The 22,043-nt window shown below is 39.0% G+C and overlaps 1 protein-coding gene across 2 annotated transcripts; it reads right to left on the bottom strand.

The window, feature by feature from the left end:
- Nucleotides 1-1,964: 1,964 nt before the first annotated feature.
- LOC115587243 (homeobox protein DBX1-B-like) lies at nt 1,965-8,400 on the bottom strand. Of its 2 annotated transcripts, XM_030426955.1 has the most exons (4): nt 7,882-8,399; nt 7,375-7,458; nt 2,786-2,988; nt 1,965-2,620 (listed from the first exon to the last, which is right to left on the bottom strand). In XM_030426955.1, exons 1-4 carry the CDS (start codon nt 8,267-8,269, stop codon nt 2,294-2,296), a joined length of 1,002 nt encoding a protein of 333 aa, XP_030282815.1. In that variant the 5' UTR covers nt 8,270-8,399; the 3' UTR covers nt 1,965-2,293. The 2 variants fall into 2 exon arrangements, with proteins under 2 accessions (XP_030282815.1, XP_030282816.1); XM_030426956.1 differs by lacking the exon at nt 7,375-7,458 and having other exon boundaries at nt 7,882-8,400.
- Between the last annotated feature and the right edge of the window lie 13,643 nt (nt 8,401-22,043).

The raw sequence follows: 22,043 nt of genomic DNA, 5'->3' as shown, positions 1-22,043 counted from the left end.
AAAGAGCCCTCTACCGCAAGAAGCAAGAATGCCTACATACCTTCAGAGTGTTCCCTTTTTCCACAGCTACAACGTCATGCCACAATTTTTTTTTCATAGTTCGCCAAGAGTCCATAGAATGGGAATATCCATGTCATTTTACCCAAAACTAGCTACAAGTGTCGAACAAGCCAGAAACCCCAGGGTCTTAGCTTTCATTTGAGACCAAGATTATGTTTCTAGGTAAAGCTATTAAGTTATAAGCCTTTGAATCTCAGTAGGCGCTCTTGGAAACAGAGGACCCAAGCAAAACGCACAGACATGCCTTTAGAAAAAAAATTGTGAAAAATCAATTTTTCAGTCTTTTGACTTCAAATTTTGAGTGTAGCAAGCTGAGATCTGTGGCTATGTCCTTATTGTGTCTGCTGTGTCCATAGACATACCTGAACCCTTATATCTTAGTTAGTTTATTGACTTTTGAATTGGACAAAACCCAAAACCTGTGTTCCAACCTCTGTAACTCTGTGTCAGTATGCCATAGAATCACACTTACACTTCTAGCTTGAGGGTGTTACCTTTCCAATGGTACCAAGCACATCCATGAGTCTCAAACTATGTGGCAGCTGTCATGCTTTTAATTTCGGTATGTCATTTTGGAAAAAAGAACCTTAAAATGGGGGCGTTCATTAAGTGGTTAAAAGTGATAATGACATATCAACGTCCAGTGGTGGCATGTATATGAATACAGAATTTGGGATGCAGTCTATTAAGGATGACTTATTAGTGGACACAGTGTTGGAGGCAGAGCCCCGTTTATTACTATAAAAGTTGCTCAGTGGTTTTTTTAAAGCCAAAAAAGCTCAACTTCCCATCTATGAAAAACTGTGATTGCAAACGGAGCTGGCTAACTTCTCGTTAAGTGCCCGACTGAATTTAATGGGGATTAAAATAATTTAATTGTGCGGATTTCTAGAATTTTGTAGAATTTCCTAATGTGATTGGGCTGAATCGCTCAAATCATGACAGTGAAACAAGTCATTTCGCGGGGGTTGTGATGCTCAAAAGAATATATCCACAGTTTTAGAGACACTTCTAGCACAACGTTCTGTTGGTTTCTCCTATGTTACAACTGTTCCCGTCGATTCGTGACCTGAAACAGGACATCAGTGATGCACAACATGACGCTTCAGATAAAAATCACAGATGGGCTGCCTTGTTTACGGGTTGTGGAATGGGGTCAATAGTCAACTTAGGGGGTTGAACTGTGTTTAAAAACCTGAGCAGACCCGCTAATGGCATAAAACATCTTAGAAAACTGTATCAGTTGTATCCAAAGCACGACTGGGGAGAGCCAAAGTAATCAAACCATCAGAACACCAATACAGTTTTGCATTAACTTGAGGAGTCCATGCAGCTTGAGTGCATGCTGTCATTAAAGTGAAAGGGAGACAAACCAAATACTGGGACATTCAGACTTTCATGGACATTTCAAAGATTCAAGATTCATTCTTATTAAGTGTCATTAATTTTCCTCTGCTATTCACACAGATGACTGAACACTCACCTCATGGGAGGATGGTAGCCAGAATGACATGCAGCAAACACAGTTGAAAATGAACTTATCCAGAGACACTGTTAACATGTAAGTAAATGATTACAGTGGATTACACTGATGATAATGTGTTTCCATCTTACTATTCAACAAGATTTTTTAAGAGCTGCAGAAACAAATCTGCATCTGTTAAACCTGAATATGCAGACATCGACAATAAGCCTCAGATACAGCAGCCTCTGCTGGTATTTAGGAGATGTCCACAGGACGCAGCAGCTGGGTTTGGGTGCAGTCTAAACTCTGAGGACACAGCAGCTGGGTTCGGGTGCTGTCTACACACACAGCAGTCGTGTAAGTGACAGTTTTAACCTTAAAGGAACAGCCTGTGCTCATTTCATGTCATCAGGATACTGAACATTAACAAAAAGCAAAAGAATACTTAAGATTTATTTGAGAAAATATAACAATTAGAAAGTACACTTTTCATATATAAAAGTTTCCATCTACAAAGTTCTAAAAGAGCTCAGTCTGCTGTATATACATATTCTGAACTATGTATTAAAGCAATATAGACAACACTGTACAGAAACATGGACTGAGGGGGACAGGCTAAGAAAACAGCTATGTACTGTGCAGATTCTTCTGCTATTTACTTCCATTCACTGGTTTCTTTAAAAACAACGTATTTTGTCCTGTCATCCTCCATAGCTTACTTATTTCAATCAACAGTATAATCTGATTACTTAGGCTTCTATCAAGGTCTTACGAAACTGTGATTTCCTCACTGTCTGACTCTAAGAGCTCTGACTGTTTGCTGGACTCTGACGGGGAGGAAGGACTATGATGATGATGGTGGTGGTGGTGGTGGTGGTGGTGGTGAAGATGGGACCTCTGGCTGTCCAGCTGTGCTTGGCCAGTGGTTGGAGTTCTGTCCAGCCGGTGGCAGTAGGTGCTGCCTACATCTGTGAGGTCTGGGTGGGGGTTGGTTTTGGTGGGGAGTGTCTGTTGGCGGCAGCCGCCTGTTGACAGCAGCTCTCTCTCCTTGGAGTTCCTCCATTTCATCCTGCGGTTCTGAAACCAGATCTTCACCTTCACAGGACAGAATAAACACTATCAGTATAACTGACTAGGTTCAAAAGTGGCTTAGGCTACAGAGCACTGGAGTATAATCTATGTTTGTACTTGCTCACTATATATGGGACTGTCTGAAATAAATAAAATGGAACAAACAGGCAAATAGTCCTTGGTGTGTACCTGGGAGTCTTTAAGTCCCAGTTTACTGGCAAGTTTCTTCCTGTCTGGTTTGCTGATGTATTTCTGCTTCTGAAAAGTTCTCTCTAGGGCCTTCCTCTGAAGGTCTGAAAACACAGCCCGCCGCAGCATGCCCCTCCTGGGCTTCCCTCTGGGGGCCAGGGGCCATGAAAACGTACCGGGGACAGGGGCCACAGAGGAGGAAGCTGGAGGGACAGAGAGTAGAAATTTAAAGAGCAACTGCATACTTACAAAAAGTTTGATGAGTATGATTTTTTTGGTAAAACTGAAAGACACCCATTTTATTGTATACACTATTGTATTATTTTTATATTGTGTACATATTGTATGTACACATATTATATTGTGTTTGATTGTACATGTATTTGAATGCACCTGCTGCTACGATATCCTAATTTCCCTTCCGGGATTTCTACAAGTATAAGTAGTATCTATCTACAAGTATTACTTCAGTACTGTGTGTCTGATATGTACGGAAGAGGATTAGGGCCACATGTGAATTTTTTTTCAGAATTCTGAGATTAAAGTCAGAATTCTGACTTTAATCTCAGAATTCTGACTTTTTTCTCAGAATTCTGAGAAAAAAGTCAGAACTCAAATTTTTTTCTACATGTGCAGACTTCTGACTTTTTTCTCAGAATTCTGAGAAAAAAGTCAGAATTCTGACTTTAATCTCAGAATTTTGAAAAAGACTTGAAAAAGTCAGAATTTTGAGAAAAAAGTCAGAATTCTGAGATTAAAGTCGGAATTCTGACTTTTTTCTCAGAATTCTGACTTTTTTCTCAGAATTCTGACTTTTTTCTCAGAATTCTGACTAAAGTCAGAACAAAAAAAAAAATTCACATGCGGCCCTAATCCTCTTCCGTAGATATGTAATGCCCTGAAGAAGTAGCAGTAACAGTAAGTTATACATGTATATTTATACTGTTTACTTTGGATCAAGCAAATATTGTCCTTTTTTTTCTGACTGCCAATTTAGAAAAAAAATATTTTAAAAATGTGCCACTCCGGCTGTAATGCAGCATGTAATCCTCAACGCAACTAGTAACTAAAGCTATCAAATACATGTAATGGATTAAAAAGTACAATATGTGCTGGCAAACTGTAGCAGAGTGGAAGTTTTGAAATGCAGAAAAATGGAAATAGTCACATTTAGTGGCACAGCCAATAAGGTAAAAGCTGATATTTTTAAATGAAATCCTGATTTACATGAAAATAATATTTGCAGACATGTAAGAAGTGTTTTGGTGCTCTGAGTTCAGCTGTGTGAAGAGTTGTGTGGCTCATGCTTGTCAGCAATTGAAAAAACTGTTTGGTGCATGTTATCAGTTTGGACTCATGCATCCATGCAGACGTTTCCTTACCAGCTACTACACATTCAGCTGTTTTGAACTATTCATTGTATGTTATCCTTTTTGCGTCGTCAGATTTATTCTTCTCAGTCGGACGCTGATAAAGCACGGATGTTTTGTTGGATCAGTTCATATACAACATGTTATAAAATGTGACTGTGCTGGGCAATTTGCAATGTCACCATTTTGTTTTATATTCAGAGACATCTGTATGCTCAGCTGAATGATTGGAGCTTTTTAGCACATCCTTCTCCTGTCATTCATTTGCTGTTTGCCTTCAGTGTGTCAAAAAAATTAAATCATTCGATCGTAATATTTTCTATTTTTATTTAAACATACTTGCTGTTTCCCTTCCATCTTAGTTGGTCTGGGTGGATACAAGTTTAAAGCTTTTATGCAGAATTAATCTGAGTTCTGCTCAACTTAGATTTTTGTTTGTACATTCTGCATCTGTCGGCATTCTCAGAAAATCATCATCCCATCTTGTTTCCATCATCGTCTCACAAGCTCCCTGATGCAGCCGATAATATACTTGTTCTGCCTGAAATCTGCCCTTTAAAGCCCAATTTGTCCAGCAGTGGAAACAGAGCCTATGCTAATGAGACGGGCTTTCCAAAGCTCGGCTCACACTGCCTCTAATGAAGCATGAAGGGGGAGTGTATAGGCGGCAAATGCATAGAGAAAGGTTATTGTCTTGTAATGAATTGAGTGGAAAAGGCCGTCGACAGGCCAGTATATTACAGGCCCATTAAAGACAGTTCAGTATAATGTAGAGCTGTTCCTAAAGCTCTAGAGGATACACAGATCTGAGTGCTGTTCAGAGTCACATCCCTACGTTCAAGAACTCCTGCATGTATTCTGTCTGATGATATATTCTGTTGTGTTGATGAATATGCTGCTGGATGTTGGAAAATCAATCCTAGAAAATGAGTTCAAACCTTTGAATTTAACAGAGAGCTTGTAAGCAACTCAAATCTTTGTGTGGGTGCATACTTGCGTGCGTGTGTGTGTGTGTGGTTTTGGCTCCTATTGGTCATGGTGCTGAGAGCTTTGTGGGCAGGCAGAGGGGCTTGGTGGGAAAACGACGGCGCGTGAAGAGGCGCTGAGTTCCTGAGCTGTGAAGATACTTGCCTCACATTTAGACCATGACAAACGGCACTAATATGTTTAGAGCGTGACAAACTGGACTAATTTGTGGATTAGGACAACTGGTGCTAATGTCAGCAGTCAGTTCGTCGCCTAAATAGGCCTTCAAATTGGCGGAGCTGATTCCATGCTGTCCGGGGCATTCCCAGGCTAAAAGGCTGACAATGTCTCTGAGGCTCAGGCTGAAAGCTCACCATCGACACCAGCTGGTAAAACGACTTCTCATCACCTTTCTCAAGTGAAAAACCAAAAATTTTTGCAACAAACTCTCCAGTAAGCAGAGCTGTGTGCTAGAAGTCCAACTCAGTTGGATCACAGACGTGTGCTCGGTGTGAAAGAGACATTGACCTAATTTGGAATCAAAGTCCATTGTTATCAGAGAATGAATTAATTCGCATCCATCCATCCATTAGCTATAAGCACCTATCCTTCAGATTTTGGACAGGTTGCCAGTCAGTAATATCACAGAGGATAATAAATGAATATGTTGATCACAATTCAGTCACACACGTAGTGTGAAGCCCCATAGAAACCACATGGTGCCACCATGACTTACTTACATTTACAACAAGCTTATGGCTTTCTTATGATTCTAATTTAAAGGACATGAACCAATCAAATCCATTCTCTTTATTTACATTTATAAGCAGCCAGCAGTAACAGAATGTTACCAGGTACACTTACTCAACTACTCTATTTAAGTACTTGCACTTTACTTGAGTATTTTCATTTGCTGCTACTTTATGCTTTTACGCCACCCGCTTTGAAGGCAGATTTTGTACTCATGTACATTTATGTAAAAGCTTTAGTTAGTAATTACTTTGTAGATTGCATGCTTCATCGGATTTTATCTGCAATCATATTTAAAAAAAAAAAAACACATATTCAAATAATCAGAAAAATGTTGAATATCAGTTCTGATAATGTGACAAGGCTGATCTGTACAGAATAACAACCCCTATAACATGTCCTCTCACTGGAAATGGATGTGTATGGAATACTGATATGGTTAATTAAAAACCTATTCATTATTTGTTGTATAGGTGTATACTGCAATAATAATCTATAGTTGTAATCTAAAATACAAGTAATATGTGTGAGTGGTTCCCAAATGTTGTGCTGCAGCACATCATTTGGGAACCACTCACACATATTACTTGTATTTTGATACTTAAGAACATTAAAATGCAGATACTTAAGACTTTTACTCGAGTATATTCGTATAGCTGACTTTCACTTTTACCAAAGTCATATCTTTACTCTGATTCTCTGAAGTATGACTTTTTACAACAGGCAACTGGATGCACTGTGATTGCCCATGAAGATGAGTGAACTAACTAATCATGGTAAAAAAACAAACATTAATATTTTTGGAAATGCAGTACATCAGAGTGCTTTCAGATTTGTTTGTAGCCTGACAAACATTTAAAGTGTTGTAATGCTGTTCGTTTGCTCATCACTAACATACTGGTGGTGTGTCTGAGGCAGAGGAAATTGAAATGACACTGACTGAGGAGTTTTTGTTCCAGACCAAAGAACAGAAACTGAGCAATGAAAGTTAATGTAACTGTTCAGCCACCAGTGTCTGCATCTGCAGCCTGCTCTTATTACAAAAGCACTGTATTTTACCTCATATGACAGAGAGATCAAGGAAACACTTCCTCTAACAAACTCTCATTTTGTTATTTTACTTAAATTGCAAATTGGTCAAACAGCCCTTCAGCAAGGTTTTATTATCAGTATTAATTTTGGTATCTGAAGTTGGCAGGACAGTAAAAGATGCATCATATTCAGATTTCTTCTTTTATTTGGAACTTTGTGTGTTATGTTTCATTGTAAAACCCTTTAGTCTGTTTGAGCATGATACTGAAATGTGAACAAGAAATGAGAAATATTTTCTGATGCAGACATGTCTGCACCGAACATAAAGTGACACCTGGATGTAATAAATGTGACTTCAGTGACACTTTCCTATCATAAAAAAAGGATGAAGTAATCACACATAAATCAGTTATGCATGATTTCTAAAAGTACTAATGCCAATATATGGATAGAAGTGGTAAGTCCACCAACCTGTGAAATAAGAAGCTCTGATGAAAGGATGAAGGCTCCCGTCACACAAAGGCAAAGGGAAGTTCTTAGTTTGAAAACTGTGGACTGAGGAGCAAGCATAGAAAGAACATAAATCCAATTCATATCTGGGCTTTTCAAAAGCAGCACAAGTAACATGTAGACACACATCAGTGCCACAGTGACAAGGTACAGACCTGTGCCTCCAGATAAAACAGCTGGTTACAAAGTATAAACTAGTATAAACTAAAATAATGTCGGATGCACATTATTGACTCTACTGCGCCTTGAACCTTTACATAAAGTCACTATACTATACTATAGTTTAGTTATAGTCAGTATTCTTAACTCACACTCTGTGTGTCAGTTATAGTGACAGAGTAGGTCAATTTTTCATAACAACAACAACAACGACAAGACATATTGTTGTTATATTTTACTATCCTAACAGTAGCTAAAGTATAGTAATAGAAATCGCAGGATCATCACCAAGTTGTTCTTCACACTCACCTCTCCGTGTGGACGGCGCCAGTATCGCGCTGACGCCGAACTTGAGGTAGCCGGAGTCGGCGGAGGCAGCCTGCGGAGTGCTCGGTTGGTCGGAGCTCTGAGGCACTGAACTCTCCGTGCTGGGACCCAACGCCCGGGGAGAAGCGCCCAGCCCCGGGCTGAGCGGGAGAATGGTCCGAGGACTGCTGGAAGAGAAAGTCCGCTGTACATAGCTGACAGGCTGGCTTAACCGGAGGAGATCTTCAACCAGGAAGCCTGAAGGGAGTGACCGGGTCAGGGGCGAGCAGAGAGCCGGAGGGGGACGCAGTAAGCCCGGATAGAGAGGAGGCGGCAGAGCGCTGCATGGAAACATCATAATGGCTGTCCGACCCGGAAAGTTTCTGCTCATATACGGAGCAAGTTTACAACAAACACTGACTCTCCTGCAGGCTCTTGGAGTGGTTTTATACCCCTACACACACACACACACACACACACACACACACACACACACAGGCCCACGCACGCGCGCACGCGCACAAGTGTGAGCCCTCGGGGATGTTGCCGGTCCTCCTCATGAACCTCAGTGGACAGAGTTCAGTGCACAGGATTGGTCAGCGGTGCTCTGATCCGTTTGTGATTGGAACTCTCTGAAGCTTGTGTGCCGGTCTGACTTTGTGTTTCTCTCATGATTTGCCAGCTGCTGATACAAAGATGTGTAGGGCTAATAAAATGAGACAGACTCGGGTTGTAGTGGAGCTGTCCTTGTGAACTGACACAGGAAAACTGTCTCTACTTGATTTGCATTTGTGACAGCCTGCGCGGGCCCCTCCATATCTGGCTCCATACTCATTGTCCTGATGAGTAGGCCTACCTGTACTTGTACAGTATGTGAGGAGGCTATTTTACATTTTGACACCAGTGTTGTTTTTGGCAGCCATTTTAGATTTAGTCTTTAGGACCAAAATGCTTTTTAAATTTTAGTCACTTCTATATGTGATAGTTTTAGTCCAGTTCTAGTCGACGAACACTCAAACAGGTTTTAGTCTAGTTTTATGTCAGTTTAAGTTAGAAAAAAAACAAAAACAAAAGTATAGTCTTTTATCAAATTAATTTAGGTCAATAAAAAGATCTACAAGCTCACAATGTGTTGCAATGTGTTGAACTTTTAGATCTGCTTTTTTCACAACTTATGTGTGACACTTGTATGAAGTAGGGCATCAATTCATGAAAAAAACTGTTGAAATGTGCCGATAGTTATTTTATACCTTGTGGTTTTGTACACTTAAATTGTTCAATTAAAAAAAATAAAAAAAAAGTTACTGAGTTTGTCTTCAAAATAAGAGCTTTACATTGCACCCTATTTGAGTTTAGAACTGGGGTCTTTTAATTTGAAAGTAGCGACCGTTACTAGCTTCCTGCTACAACAGCAAGTGAACAACGAAGAAAGAGACCGAGGAGACGCTTGCATCTCCCGGGTCACAGCGGCTGTCGACTTACTACACGAACATTAAGCAGAAATGTCATGCATTTTGAACTTCTGACAGACCACCCACTAACATTTACGTCCATTCTCGTCAACGAAAACACACGTCTCGTCATGTTTTAGTCATCAGAGTCATGTTTGTCTCGTCATGAAAAAAAAAAGGGGCGTCAACGAAATAATTTTGTCATCGTCGACGAAAACACTGTTTGACACCAAGTTCTGTGTGGCAAAGCGGCGAGAGTCTACGTTTTAAGTTGATCAAGTTAACTTCAAAGTTATTTACGTCCAACAACGCCACCTAGGGGAATTTCACCCCCAGGAAATAGTTTAAGTGGGAACAACAAATTTGATACAACACAGACAAGATCACAGGTTCGAAATCACTCGGCAGAGACGTGCTTCCAAAAATAGACAAGTTTATTTAATATTTCTCTTCTTTTTAATGAACACAATTTTAAAAAGGATTATATACAGTCTGGTGAGAGTTATTTTGTAAATCTTATTGCACAGTCACCCTTTTGACCCCATATTGCACAGTTATTATTTTGGCCCCATAACCTTCACTCAAAAGTATACTCAAAATGAAAATACACAGGGCTGTGGGCCTCCAAACGAAAGTGACTAGCTGAAAGAGGGGAAGGGGTCCTATGAGACACACCAAACATGAAAACCCACACCATCGGATCACACCACGCTGCACGCCACCAAAAAAGAAGTGAAGGGGACCGCCACCAAAGGGATCAGTGCCACTCGCTCAGGCCCAACAGCTCCTGTTTGATGAAAGAAAGACAACAAACGTTAATAAAATCAAGTCATGGAAGGGTGGCACGGTGCAAACCAACACACTGGCTTTAAAGAGCACCAACACGCTAAACAGAGCCAAAATGTCAGAACTGGGTTAACTGGCGCGTCACACAGACACCACGACCGATAGGCTAAATGAATAATGAAATAAGGAAAATATAGCCTAAATGAACTAAATACTGGGGGTTACAACAAAAAGAATGAAAAATAAATGAAATGATATGGTACAAACAACCCAACGGTCATGACCCGTGTAATAAAAATAATGAATGGTCCTTTAATTATGCTCAGAGTAGAGCGTGTGGACAGAGCCGAGCAGCGTGGACAGACAATGCAGGCAGAACAGCGCAGACAGAACAGCGGAGATTCCTGGCGAGTAGACGGTTTAGGGTTGGAGATAAACCACCTGCCGTGGTGTACAGCTTGGCCTACAAGTGCACAAACAACTAAATTATAACAGAAATTGCACTTGAAGTCCTAGGAGGAAGGTAAATTCAAGTATATACCGGAAGGTTTCCCATGCAGCGGCCCCGTCACGAGTGTGAGAGACACGGGATGAAGAGCAGCAGCTATCGCTGCAATCAGATCCACCAAGTTATTTTATTTGCAGATAACACACAGCATAAATACGACAGACAGACAATGAGTAGGCCTACCTTAGCAAAGCAACACCGAGCGCACACGGGCCGTTATGCACAGGCCGTTGGGCACGGGCTCTGGGCCACACGTTCCCAACACACACTCTCCAGCCGGCAGACAGGCCAGCTCCACTACGAAGCAAGAAAACGCATGCCGGTATAATGCCAACAACACCGTAAATGTGCCGACGTAGCAAGAATGGCAGAGAGGTTTACCTTGTGATTACAGTGAGGAAACTCGATCCGACACACACAGCCTTTGAAACAGCCACGCCACGCCACGCCAGACAACGCCGCCAACGCGGAAACCACGCTCCATATGACAGGGAGGTAGACACATCTGATGAGGAAGGCGCGCACCTACATATAGGTCGGCGCAGCACCGCCCCACAATCAAGGTGATTGAATTCCTGCATACAGCCCGATGCACTTAACGCAGGAATAAGAAAGGGGATTTTTTTCTACAACACCAGAAACCTTATGAGAGGGCATTTGACAAAGGGAGAAAATGGCCATTCTGCCACATCTGCATTTTTACTGCAAGTGTTTATCGGTTCCAATTGTGAATGAATGAATGTCAGCGACTTTGGGTCATTGAAAAGCGCTATATGAATAATAATAATTATTATAATTATTGGTAGTAGTATTCCTTTTATAACCATAATTATTATCATCATACATATTATTATTGTTAGTAGAAGGGCAACTATTAAAGTTATTAATATCATCATGAATATTATTGTTATTTATTGTTTATTATTAATGTTATTATGATAATAATTATGTATCATTGTTGTTATTATTGTTAATGTCATTATTACTATTATTATTATTATCATTCTTCTTCTTATTATTATTATTATTAGGGGTATTATAATTAATGTTATAATCATAATGATAATTGTTATCATTAGTTGTAGCAGTATTAATGTTATTATTGTTATAATCATTATTGTTAGTGGTAGTCACAGTATAAATGTTATTATTATAATTATAATGATTATTATTATGATAATTATTATTATTCCCAACAGAGGCGCTCACACTAATGTGATGTGGCCTTGGCCTCGCGCTCCCTCTGATCCCGTTAAGCCTAAAGCGACGGTCGGCCTTGCACCCCACTGACGGTCCCTCTTTGATCCGACACCGCTGACTGTCACTGTGGCATCAGTCCGGCCGGAAACAGCAGGGTGAGATCATCATGAAGGTGTAGAGACAACAGAATGTACAGTACAATGTGAGGGCGAGAGGTCCGTCATCTACAGGCAGATGTCCAGTTACAGCTCCATATATTTTCACAGGTAACCTGCTTCATCTCGCTGCATCATCGTCATCACGTTGTGATGTCATCATCTCCCCATCAATTATTCCTACCGTCGACAAGTTCGGCAGAAAGGTCGCCCTCCGCTTTAGATGATTTCCAGCCAGAGAGACTCAGCTTTGTTCTGGCTGTCTTTGATCATGCTGACCGTCTGAATTGTCCCCTGGTGAGTAACTTGAGTGTAAAATGAGTCAAAGATCAGAAACACAGAACACCCACTGGCCCTGAACGTCCCATGCTCACTTCACTTGACAAATTAGTTATTCAGTAGGATGATGCTCAGACAGACAGGTGGCTATTTATGTCTTTCGCTCATTGGGCTGCTTAAACACACAAGCTGGTCCTCACAGGTCACCATCAACAACTGGAAAAATCTACGCCAATGGAATTCACCTGATTCAAATCACTTTAGGAATTACTGGGGTACATATTCCACCTGTTGTGGCAAAATGTTTTGTAAAATCAAAATGACAAACTCACTAACTTTACATTAAAATGTAAAAACATCAAATGGCTCCATACAACTTGACTGCTATTATCCAAGTCCCAAGAAGCCCTGAGAGCCCAAAATGATCTGAAAAGACTTAATTTACACTAATTTCACGTCAAAATCATCCCTCTAGCTGCTACGCTAAAAGGGTTAGTGTGCACTTTGTCTGAAGTGGGTAACAAAAGTTCGACTGCACGTTGAGGATGGAAATAATGTCTTTTCCAATAAGACCTGGAGTACACTGTACAGGCTGTATGGAGCCATTTCATATTTTTAGTGGTTGTTTTTTCCATTTTAAAACAAGTCCCCATCTGCTTCAGTTGCTAAGGAAAAAGCTGCAGCGATGTTTTGCTGTGAAGCTCCAGAACAACAACACTTTCCATGAGCATGAGATTAACAGGTGAATTATTTTTTAAATGATCCTTTCTTGTCAATAACACTAGAGTAAGAGTGACAAAATACATTTGTTTCAGGAGAAATAGGCTACATGGAAGATGACCTTAGCAGCACGTGCTCAAATGCCATTAGTCACAGGTCTTATCATGGCCCTCAGGGACTTGCATCCCTCAAGTCCCGGACCAAATCTTCTTTAAAAGCTTCTTTGTTCATTGCTCACCTTTGTCTTTCTGACGTCCATCCACCACAGCTTATAAACAGAGCTCCACCACAGTGACATATTGTCCCAGGCCAGGCCATAACAGCTGACTTGTTTAATAAAAGTTTACGCTGCTCTGTTTTAGGAAAAGATCAGAGGTGAGTATTATATCTGAGAAATCTACAAAACAGTGTTGAAGCTAGATTTTACAGCGTTATTCATAAGTAGCCAATTTGCAATATAGCTGTATCTTTTACATTTTCAATAAAGTTCACCTGTTGGTTCAGTTTTGCTGAGTGGAAATTAAAATACGGCTGGCAGTTTAGAGGTGTGCTAAACAACAATCACTAAAAAGAAAGAAAATAAATGACCAATGTTGTCTCTTTAGTAAATTTACAAAAGAGACAACATTGGTCATTTAAGAAAGAAAATAAATGACCAATGTTGTCTCTTTAGTAAATTTACAAAAGAGACAACATTGGTCATTTATTTTCTTTCTTTTTATTTATTGTTGTTTCTAATTGAAAAAGCACAACTTACATTACAACTTATACATAATTTACAACTTATGAACATATACAATATGAACATTCTTACGCCAACTACGTAACAATTTCATATTTACATTGACCACTCAAAGTTAACAAGTTTACTTTGGAGCGTGCTCACGTGTCGATTGATGCCTCCACACTTCTTTGAATTTGAGCCCATCTCAGGGTTAATGCCCAAGAAGCACCTGTAAACAATAAAGCAAAGACAACTTTCAGTTTCACAGATTTAATATTGCATTGTTTATCCAAGGCACATGCAGTGGTGCCCCTTCTTCTTTAACTAAATCCGACCTACACCAAAAAAATTAGTATTGAAAGCCAAGCACGATGACAGTTTTTGTATAGCTTCAGCCTTTAAAAAACTGTTGTTCCTAATTTCTAATTGAAAAAGAAAAAGGCCTAAAAACAAAACTTCACAGATATAATCTGTCTGTATGGGCGTCACGCATTCTGCTTTTAACCGGAAGGAGAGAACCACAGTGAACAGTGAGACTAATTTTGAAGACATTTCTGTAACTGAACTGAGAAAGTGCTTGTATCATACTGAGGCTCGAATTTGTATGCATTTAAATGCATCTCATTTTGTATACATTTCATAGTGTTGTCAGCATCATGATGACACGAGCAACTCTTTAACAAAAGGAACCAATCAGTAATTGTCCCACAGATCTTCTGAGTGGCAGTCCTGCTGGGAAAAACGACACCTTTACCAAGAGCCCTCTGAGAGAGAGAGAGAGAGAGAGAGAGAGAGAGAAAGAGAGAGAGAGGGAGAGAAATTGTTGTGTTCAAAGCATTTTATTCCTTCAGAAAATCCCTCTATTGTACTGAAGTGGAGCAGATGGTTCTCTGGGAGGGAATATGGGCATCAGCAGAACTAATTTCTCCCCCTGGTCCGATTGACGGACAGGCCTGTCGCTCGATTCTTAAACAGTACAGCAGCTGTTGGTGAATTAAACACCAGTTAAGACTCATTTTAAAGCTATTAGCCTCTTGAAGTCTGAAAACATGAGCCCTCCCTACCAAACTGCCTGAATTGATTACACACGCAAAGTGGGGAAAACAACTGCGACTGTGTCTATGGTGATGTACTAACTAGTTAAGACTCATGTCAATGCTCTTAGCCTCTAAGTCTGAACCAATATGTCTTCAACAAACACAGTGATCAAATGAGGATAAACACAAACTGAATGAGTGGATGTAGATATTCTGTTATATTTAAAGGCAAACACAGAAGGGGAAACCAGGGATAAAATAAAATATTGAGAGATGAACTAGCACATTGATATATTTGTTTCAGCTGCACACTTTTGTTCCACCCGAATCCATACAGATCAGTGTTGGATCAAAGTCTCTGACTGACATTACATTTCCTAGAGTTTGACAGCTTTCATCTATTCTTCTTCTTTAGTTTTTGTCCATAACTTTAGGCAACAGTGTAGGGCTGTCAGGTTTCATTACATGATTATCGTAGTCAAACAAATTCACGATAATGATATCTGATCAAATCTGTCTTTAACTTTGGTTTCTGTGTGGTTTGTGTGTTTTTTTTAAACAAATAAATGACCCTTAAAATTCAAGTGTAGGGAGGTGAAGGGACTTTGTCACTATAACTGCAAAGAAAAGTACTCAGTACTCAGTTTCCAGTGAAAAGGCAACCAGACAAACTCAAGCACAAGAGATGCACAAGGCAAAACATCTTTGGTTGATTAATCAGACGATATTATCAAATGTGCATTGTTAAAACCAAAATCAATATATAATTATTTTTATTCACGCTTTTCATGAATATGGTGATATTGGGACACCCCTACCACGGCAAGTAAGCATTCCAGCTGTATGAAGTGTTTTTTATTTACTTCATTATCATTTTAAGACAACCATAATAATTCAAAGACAACTATAAATGTACCATAGTACATAGTATTTTATTGCCATTAATTAAGTATTAGTCTAAGCAAAAAGGTATCATAACTAACGCACCAAGTGTTAGTGTGCTGAGCAGTAACCGTAGCATTCATTCATTTGTTTTCTTTTATTTTTCTTTATTTATTCTTTAGGTGCAGTAGAGATGACTAATGTGCTCTTCGTGAAATGGAGGAACTAATAACAAAGAAACGCAGAAAACAATACAATTTAAAAAAAAAACAAAACAGCAAAGAGACAAACAAGTAGAATATTTGAAGGGTATGAAAATGTATGGAATGAATAAGGGCATATTATATTATATATTATTTTATAACATTATAGCATTCATTTAATAAAGCTGCTAACCTATCTTCAAGAATGACTGATGGGGCATGCCAATCAATTACTCTAACAAAGACAATCTACTTCCTTTTACTTTGAAGAAGGTAGAGGGACCATGTACAATATTAAACATAAAAAGTGCCATTTAATGTATTGTACCAGAGTTAGCTTAGAGCTAATTAACATCTGCAGTAATGTTTATACTAATATTAGTATTAGTATTAACAACAGCTTATTAACAGCTTAGTAGTATGTGGTAACAGGTATTATGTGGCATGGAATATGGTGGATACACATCAGTTGCAACTACAGATAAAACAATATTAAAAAATGGTTTATAAAGCAGTTATAACTTTGAATACCTATTAACTCGAGTTTAATCAACTACTTGTTTACCATAGATTGATGATGGTAAACCATAAAGTGTTAATATTAGTATAATGAATATTACTTTGAAAGAATTAGTGCAGTATTTGTGTAGAGATATAAAAGTCCCATGTATGTAACAGACAGGGGGGAGCTATAATAGAGTGGTCCGAGCTCATGGTCAGAAGTTAATATGTCACTGTGGAACTACTGTATGCAGACTGAACACTCGGCTCAGTGTGTGGAGAGCCAATAGTATCTTCTGCCTCCTCTCTCTGTCTCACTCTTCTTTGTACCCCCACTCTCTCTCTCTCTCTCTCTCTCCCTCTGCCGAAGCATCTGTTTCCAGGCAGTGTGGAACAGAGTGGATTAGTGGGCCTTTGCTGTCGAAGTGCGGCGACGAGCATTAAAGCCACATTAACTTTCCATTAAACATAACCTCGCTGTCGAGGGAGAGCGACACAAGCCCTGGGAGAAAGCTCCTCTGAGTGAGAAGGTGTGTGTGTGTGTGTGCGCGCGCGTGTGCATGCATGCATGTGTGTGTGTCTATGTGCACGAGAGAGAGAGAGAGAGAGAAAGAGAGAGAGAGAGAGAGAGAGAGAAAGAGAGAGAGAGAGAGAGAGAGAGAGAGAGAGAGAGAGAGCCTCAGTGCACCTGTTCTCTCAATATACAGTTTTGCACTGGAAAGAGAGAATGCAGAACAAAATACTTTGTATAATCAAACTGTGAATATCATTTCATGAGAATATTCATACTGTTATGTTTTTTCAGAAATCTTGATACAATATATTTAAGTTCATAAACGAATATGTTGATTCCCACTGAGGGATTATGGAATGTAAGTACACCAACTGTACTTCCATTTTCTGCTACACTGTAAAATTTTTCACTGTAAATTTACAGTAAATTACTGGCTACTAGTTGCATTACTTTCACAGTAATTTTACAGTAATTTATTGTGAATATTTCACAGTAATTTACTGTACATGTTTCACAATAATGTACTGTAAATATTTCACAGTAAAATACAATGCATCTACAGCTGTATACTGTAACTTCACAGTAGTCATGCCCATGGAATTACTGTGATATAGCAGTATGTAGCTGTGGAATTACAATATCTTGCTGTATGTAAATTACAGTAATTGCCTGTATCTTTTACATTTTTACTGTAAAAGTAATGCAACCAGTAGCCAGTAATTTACTGTAAAGTTACAGCTTAAATAATACTGTAACATATTGCAAATTTGACTTGTTACCTGTGATTTTACCAAACAAACATGCTTTGGATTTGCTAAATTAAAAGTCAAAACAAGAACAAAGAAAACAAAGACAATACTCATTTTAATTTCTTAATAATTATAAAACTATCATATTCAACAATTTACAAGAGCTGTCTCTGAACATAAACATGAACATGAATTTTCATTTTTAAAGAGCAGATTCAGCTATTAAGTGCTGATTCATTCCCTGTCTAATGTCAATATTGATACCAGTATTGATGTGTTACATGGCTGGGGTAGTTATGTTATCAGGTTACAAATCAAAATCATACTTTGGTATCACCAACTGAATCTATGAATCAATCAATCAATATTAAATCGAATCAATATTAAATTGTGATTAATAGATAGCAGGAAATTGGTTACCATACTCAACCCACACGTCAATTTACAACTCTAAACATATACAGTATAAACAATACAGTATAAACAATTTACAACTTATGAACATATACAATATGAACATTCTTACGCCAACTACGTAACAATTTCATATTTACATTGACCACTCAAAGTTAACAAGTTTACTTTGGAGCGTGCTCACGTGTCGATTGATGCCTCCACACTTCTTTGAATTTGAGCCCATCTCAGGGTTAATGCCCAAGAAGCACCTGTAAACAATAAAGCAAAGACAACTTTCAGTTTCACAGATTTAATATTGCATTGTTTATCCAAGGCACATGCAGTGGTGCCCCTTCTTCTTTAACTAAATCCGACCTACACCAAAAAAATTAGTATTGAAAGCCAAGCACGATGACAGTTTTTGTATAGCTTCAGCCTTTAAAAAACTCAAAATGCTGCCCGGTGCAAATTTACATAAGCAGTTAACAAGTAGCTCAGCTGATGTTAGCAAACAGTCCAGATTGTGAACTTACACCCTGCTAAAAATATGACACTGGACATGTCTGGATACACACATTTAACAAATACAATCAATCTATATAGAGATCTCTGATTAAAAGCAGCTTTCCATTGATGTGAGCATCAATGTGCAAGTTAGTGTGTATGTATGTTATGTTGACAGTCCGTTTGCTAAAGTCAGCTGGGTGGAAAAAGTGGTTTGCAGCATGCTCTGCTAAGAAATGACTCTCGTGTCAATTATTTTGTAATAGGCAACTATAAAACAAATAGAATTCACCACTCTCATATTTACTGTATACTGAAGATCGGATGATTTGGATTGATGGCTTATCTATCGGGGCTTCCTTAGTGATACAGTTCCAAACCAAATTTTAGTCAGATACCAACTACTGGTGCACTACTGCTTAAGCTCAGATTCAGAAAAAAAAATATTATATTATATATAAAATATTGGGGGAAAAAACATGTCAAGAGATCAATAAACAAGTTATGTGAAATGATCATGTAGTGACTTTTTTGTTCATTTTTAAAATAACCACATACAGCTCGAAATATCAATATAAAATCCAGATATCAACAGTACCTTGGACAATCAAGCAGGGGGTGCTTGGTAATATCACTGTCCTCTGCACATCAGCGGCTGTGGCGCACGGCTGTAAAATAAGAAATAACATAGCATTGTAGCGTATTCAACATGGTGCATAAAAGACGTGTCACTGGTTCTAATGATTTAGAGGTTAATCAGAGCAAATGTTATGTGTCAACATATGAATGAATGCGATTAAATTACTGACTATAGGCTTAATTTGATCCAAATGTCATTTGCTAGTTTGATGAGACATCAAAGTACAATATCAAGAAGAGAACCACTTGATTTTCTCAGATTATTTACACAGTTTTATGTGCTATTTTTACCTCAACAGCCTGCTCCAGGGATCATTGTCCTTGTTTAAACTGCCTCTGAAAAAGAATGGAGAGCAATTAGTGACAGATCATATACTTTAAGCTGGAAAAGATTAGTAGTCAATCAAATACTCATGCATATCCCTACCATCGATATGACCACCAAATGAAAGCATATGATTTGAGCTTTCCAAAGATATAAGTTACTTCTCTGTGAGGCAAAGCTTCGTGGAGAAAAACGGCTTTGTAATAACTTAGTTGCTGCAGCTGGAGGCTAACGTTAGCTTACTTTAGCTTTGACTTTCGCTAATTCGCGGCGAAAACATCGCGTATTCTCGGTCAAATAACTCACACACTATGCCTCCTAACGACATGTGGAGACGAATAGATGAAAACACACAATTTGAACTTTCCAAAAATATAAGTTACTTCTCTATGAGGCAAAGCATTGCGGAGAAAAACGGCTTTGAAATGACTTAACAGCCAAAAAAGTGAAGCATAAAGTGACGTTACCTTGATCCAAAGATCGTTCACTTACTCACATTAACTCACACAACTAATATAAAGTTGTTACAAGCTGCCTAAAATGTAATAATGTTAACCTTACCTTCGAGCTCTTCTATCGGTGTGTGTCGGGTCGTAACATTAGCCACCATGGATGTAAGAGAACAGTATCTTATCCACCCGTATCCACCTGACGTCTCTTCTTGGTCCCACAATGCAGTGCGGTTCAAGCGCGATTCAAATTTTACAATAATTTGTTGTGTTATCACAGAGGATGTTTTTTTTTACAGTAATTTACTTGATTTCACAGAAAAATTCTAAATTACAGTATTATATTGTGATTATTACAGTTAAAGCCTGTAAAGTGATAATACAGTAAATTATTGTGAAATATTACAGTAAAATATTGTTAAATTCTGGTAACATTTTACAGTGTACTTTACATTCCACTACATTAAGGAGATAGATATTGCACTGCGCAAAAAGCCCAAGAATCCCTGCCCGAATATAACAAGATATGAATCAGATATGGTGATATCCATATAGGATACTCTCCGAACAGCAACTGAAATACATTTCATGTTCGGAGCATGTCAAACTCCGGCTATGGGAACACTTTTATTCTTGCCATGTTCCGGAGTTCATTTCTTCCCGGATACTCTACAAGATCCACCTGCCATATTCGGACAGCAACTCTAATCAACGTCTAAAATATCTCATCAGACATGGCCTGCTGTCATATGTTGAGATGATCCATTACTCATATCCAGTGTCAAGATATCACCACTACCCATATTTCAAGTCCCAACACTAGTTCTGTCTTCATCGGGATATTGTATTGATACCACTTTTAACCATATTTCAAGTCCTAACACCAGTTGTACTTTAATTCCGAATATTGTACTGATACTCCCTACAACCATATATTGAGCCCTGACACTACTTGTGTTTTGATTCCGAATACTGCATTTATACTCCCTGCAACCATATTTCAAGTCCTAACACCAGTTGTACTTTAATTCCGAATATTGTACTGATACTCCCTACAACCATATATTGAGCCCTGACACTACTTGTGTTTTGATTCCGAATACTGCATTGATACTCCCTGCAACCATATTTCAAGTCCTAACACCATTTGTATTTTGATTCCGAATACTGCATTTATACTCCCTGCAACCATATTTCAATTCCTAAAACTATTTGTATTTTGATTCTAAATATTGTACTGGTACTCCCTGCTGAAAAACCCAATAGAATACCATAAAATTTGGTACCATTTGGAACCATTAGAAGAAACCATTAGGAACCTACTGGTCCCATTAGGATGTTAAACCATGAGAAACCTACTGGTCCCATTAGAATGTAATACCATTAGAAAGCTAAAACCATTAGTGCTGCAACAGACATTAAAGCAGAGTCCTAACAACACTGGGCACCAGAGACATTTCTATACATGTGTGTAATTGTGTATGTATTCGGATATTTTCCCCTCCGAATTGGGAACAGGACATATGGCGCTTGACAAATCATTGCAGTTTGTTATTTTAATTACATTTTTTCAGAACATGAGCCATCATAAACCAAGTAAAAACCTTAAAACACATTAATCAAACATAAACAGACAAACATGGGAGGGAGACAGGGACAAGGGAAGTGGGGTGTAGACAGCATGACAGCACTAAAACAAGCATCACGACCCCTAGGGTTGGGCGGTATGACGATATTATACCGTGTGACGTATAAAAGTGTCCACCGGTAGAGATTTTGCAATACCGTTTATACCGGAGAAAGAGCAGATGTCTGCGGCATCTCTCTGAGTCACTGTAGTTACACCGCCTCAACACACGGGGCACTGCAGGCACTGCAGCAGACTGCTTGGCGTGGTTGCATGAGCACGACGAAGAAGAAACAGCTTTACCGGAGTGATAACAATCATGGCGGAGGCGGAGAGTGAACGTCACGAGGAAACGGAGGCAGCCCGACCCACCCATGACGAAGAGGTGGAGGAACTCGTTCCGAAAAAGGGCGCTACGTCTGTTGTGTGGAACTTTTTCGGATTTAGAAAATCCGACAACGTGATACTCTGCAAAGAGTGTCACGCGACTGTTGCTGCTGGAGGTGGAAACACCAG

The sequence above is a fragment of the Sparus aurata genome, chromosome 8, assembly GCF_900880675.1.
Source record: "Sparus aurata chromosome 8, fSpaAur1.1, whole genome shotgun sequence".
NCBI lineage: Eukaryota > Metazoa > Chordata > Actinopteri > Spariformes > Sparidae > Sparus > Sparus aurata.
This window is presented reverse-complemented; position numbering and strand designations above follow the sequence as displayed.

What these genes read in the sequence shown, in the direction of transcription:
- LOC115587243 (XM_030426955.1), bottom strand. Translation starts at nt 8,269, where the DNA reads ATGAGCAGAAACTTTCCGGGTCGGACAGCCATTATGATGTTTCCATGC. An exon ending in GGCGCCGTCCACACGGAGAG is followed by an intron (nt 7,459 to 7,881) that starts GTGAGTGTGAAG and finishes CTTGCTCCTCAG; the next exon opens with TCCACAGTTTTCAAACTAAG. An exon ending in TGGGACTTAAAGACTCCCAG is followed by an intron (nt 2,621 to 2,785) that starts GTACACACCAAG and finishes TGTCCTGTGAAG; the next exon opens with GTGAAGATCTGGTTTCAGAA.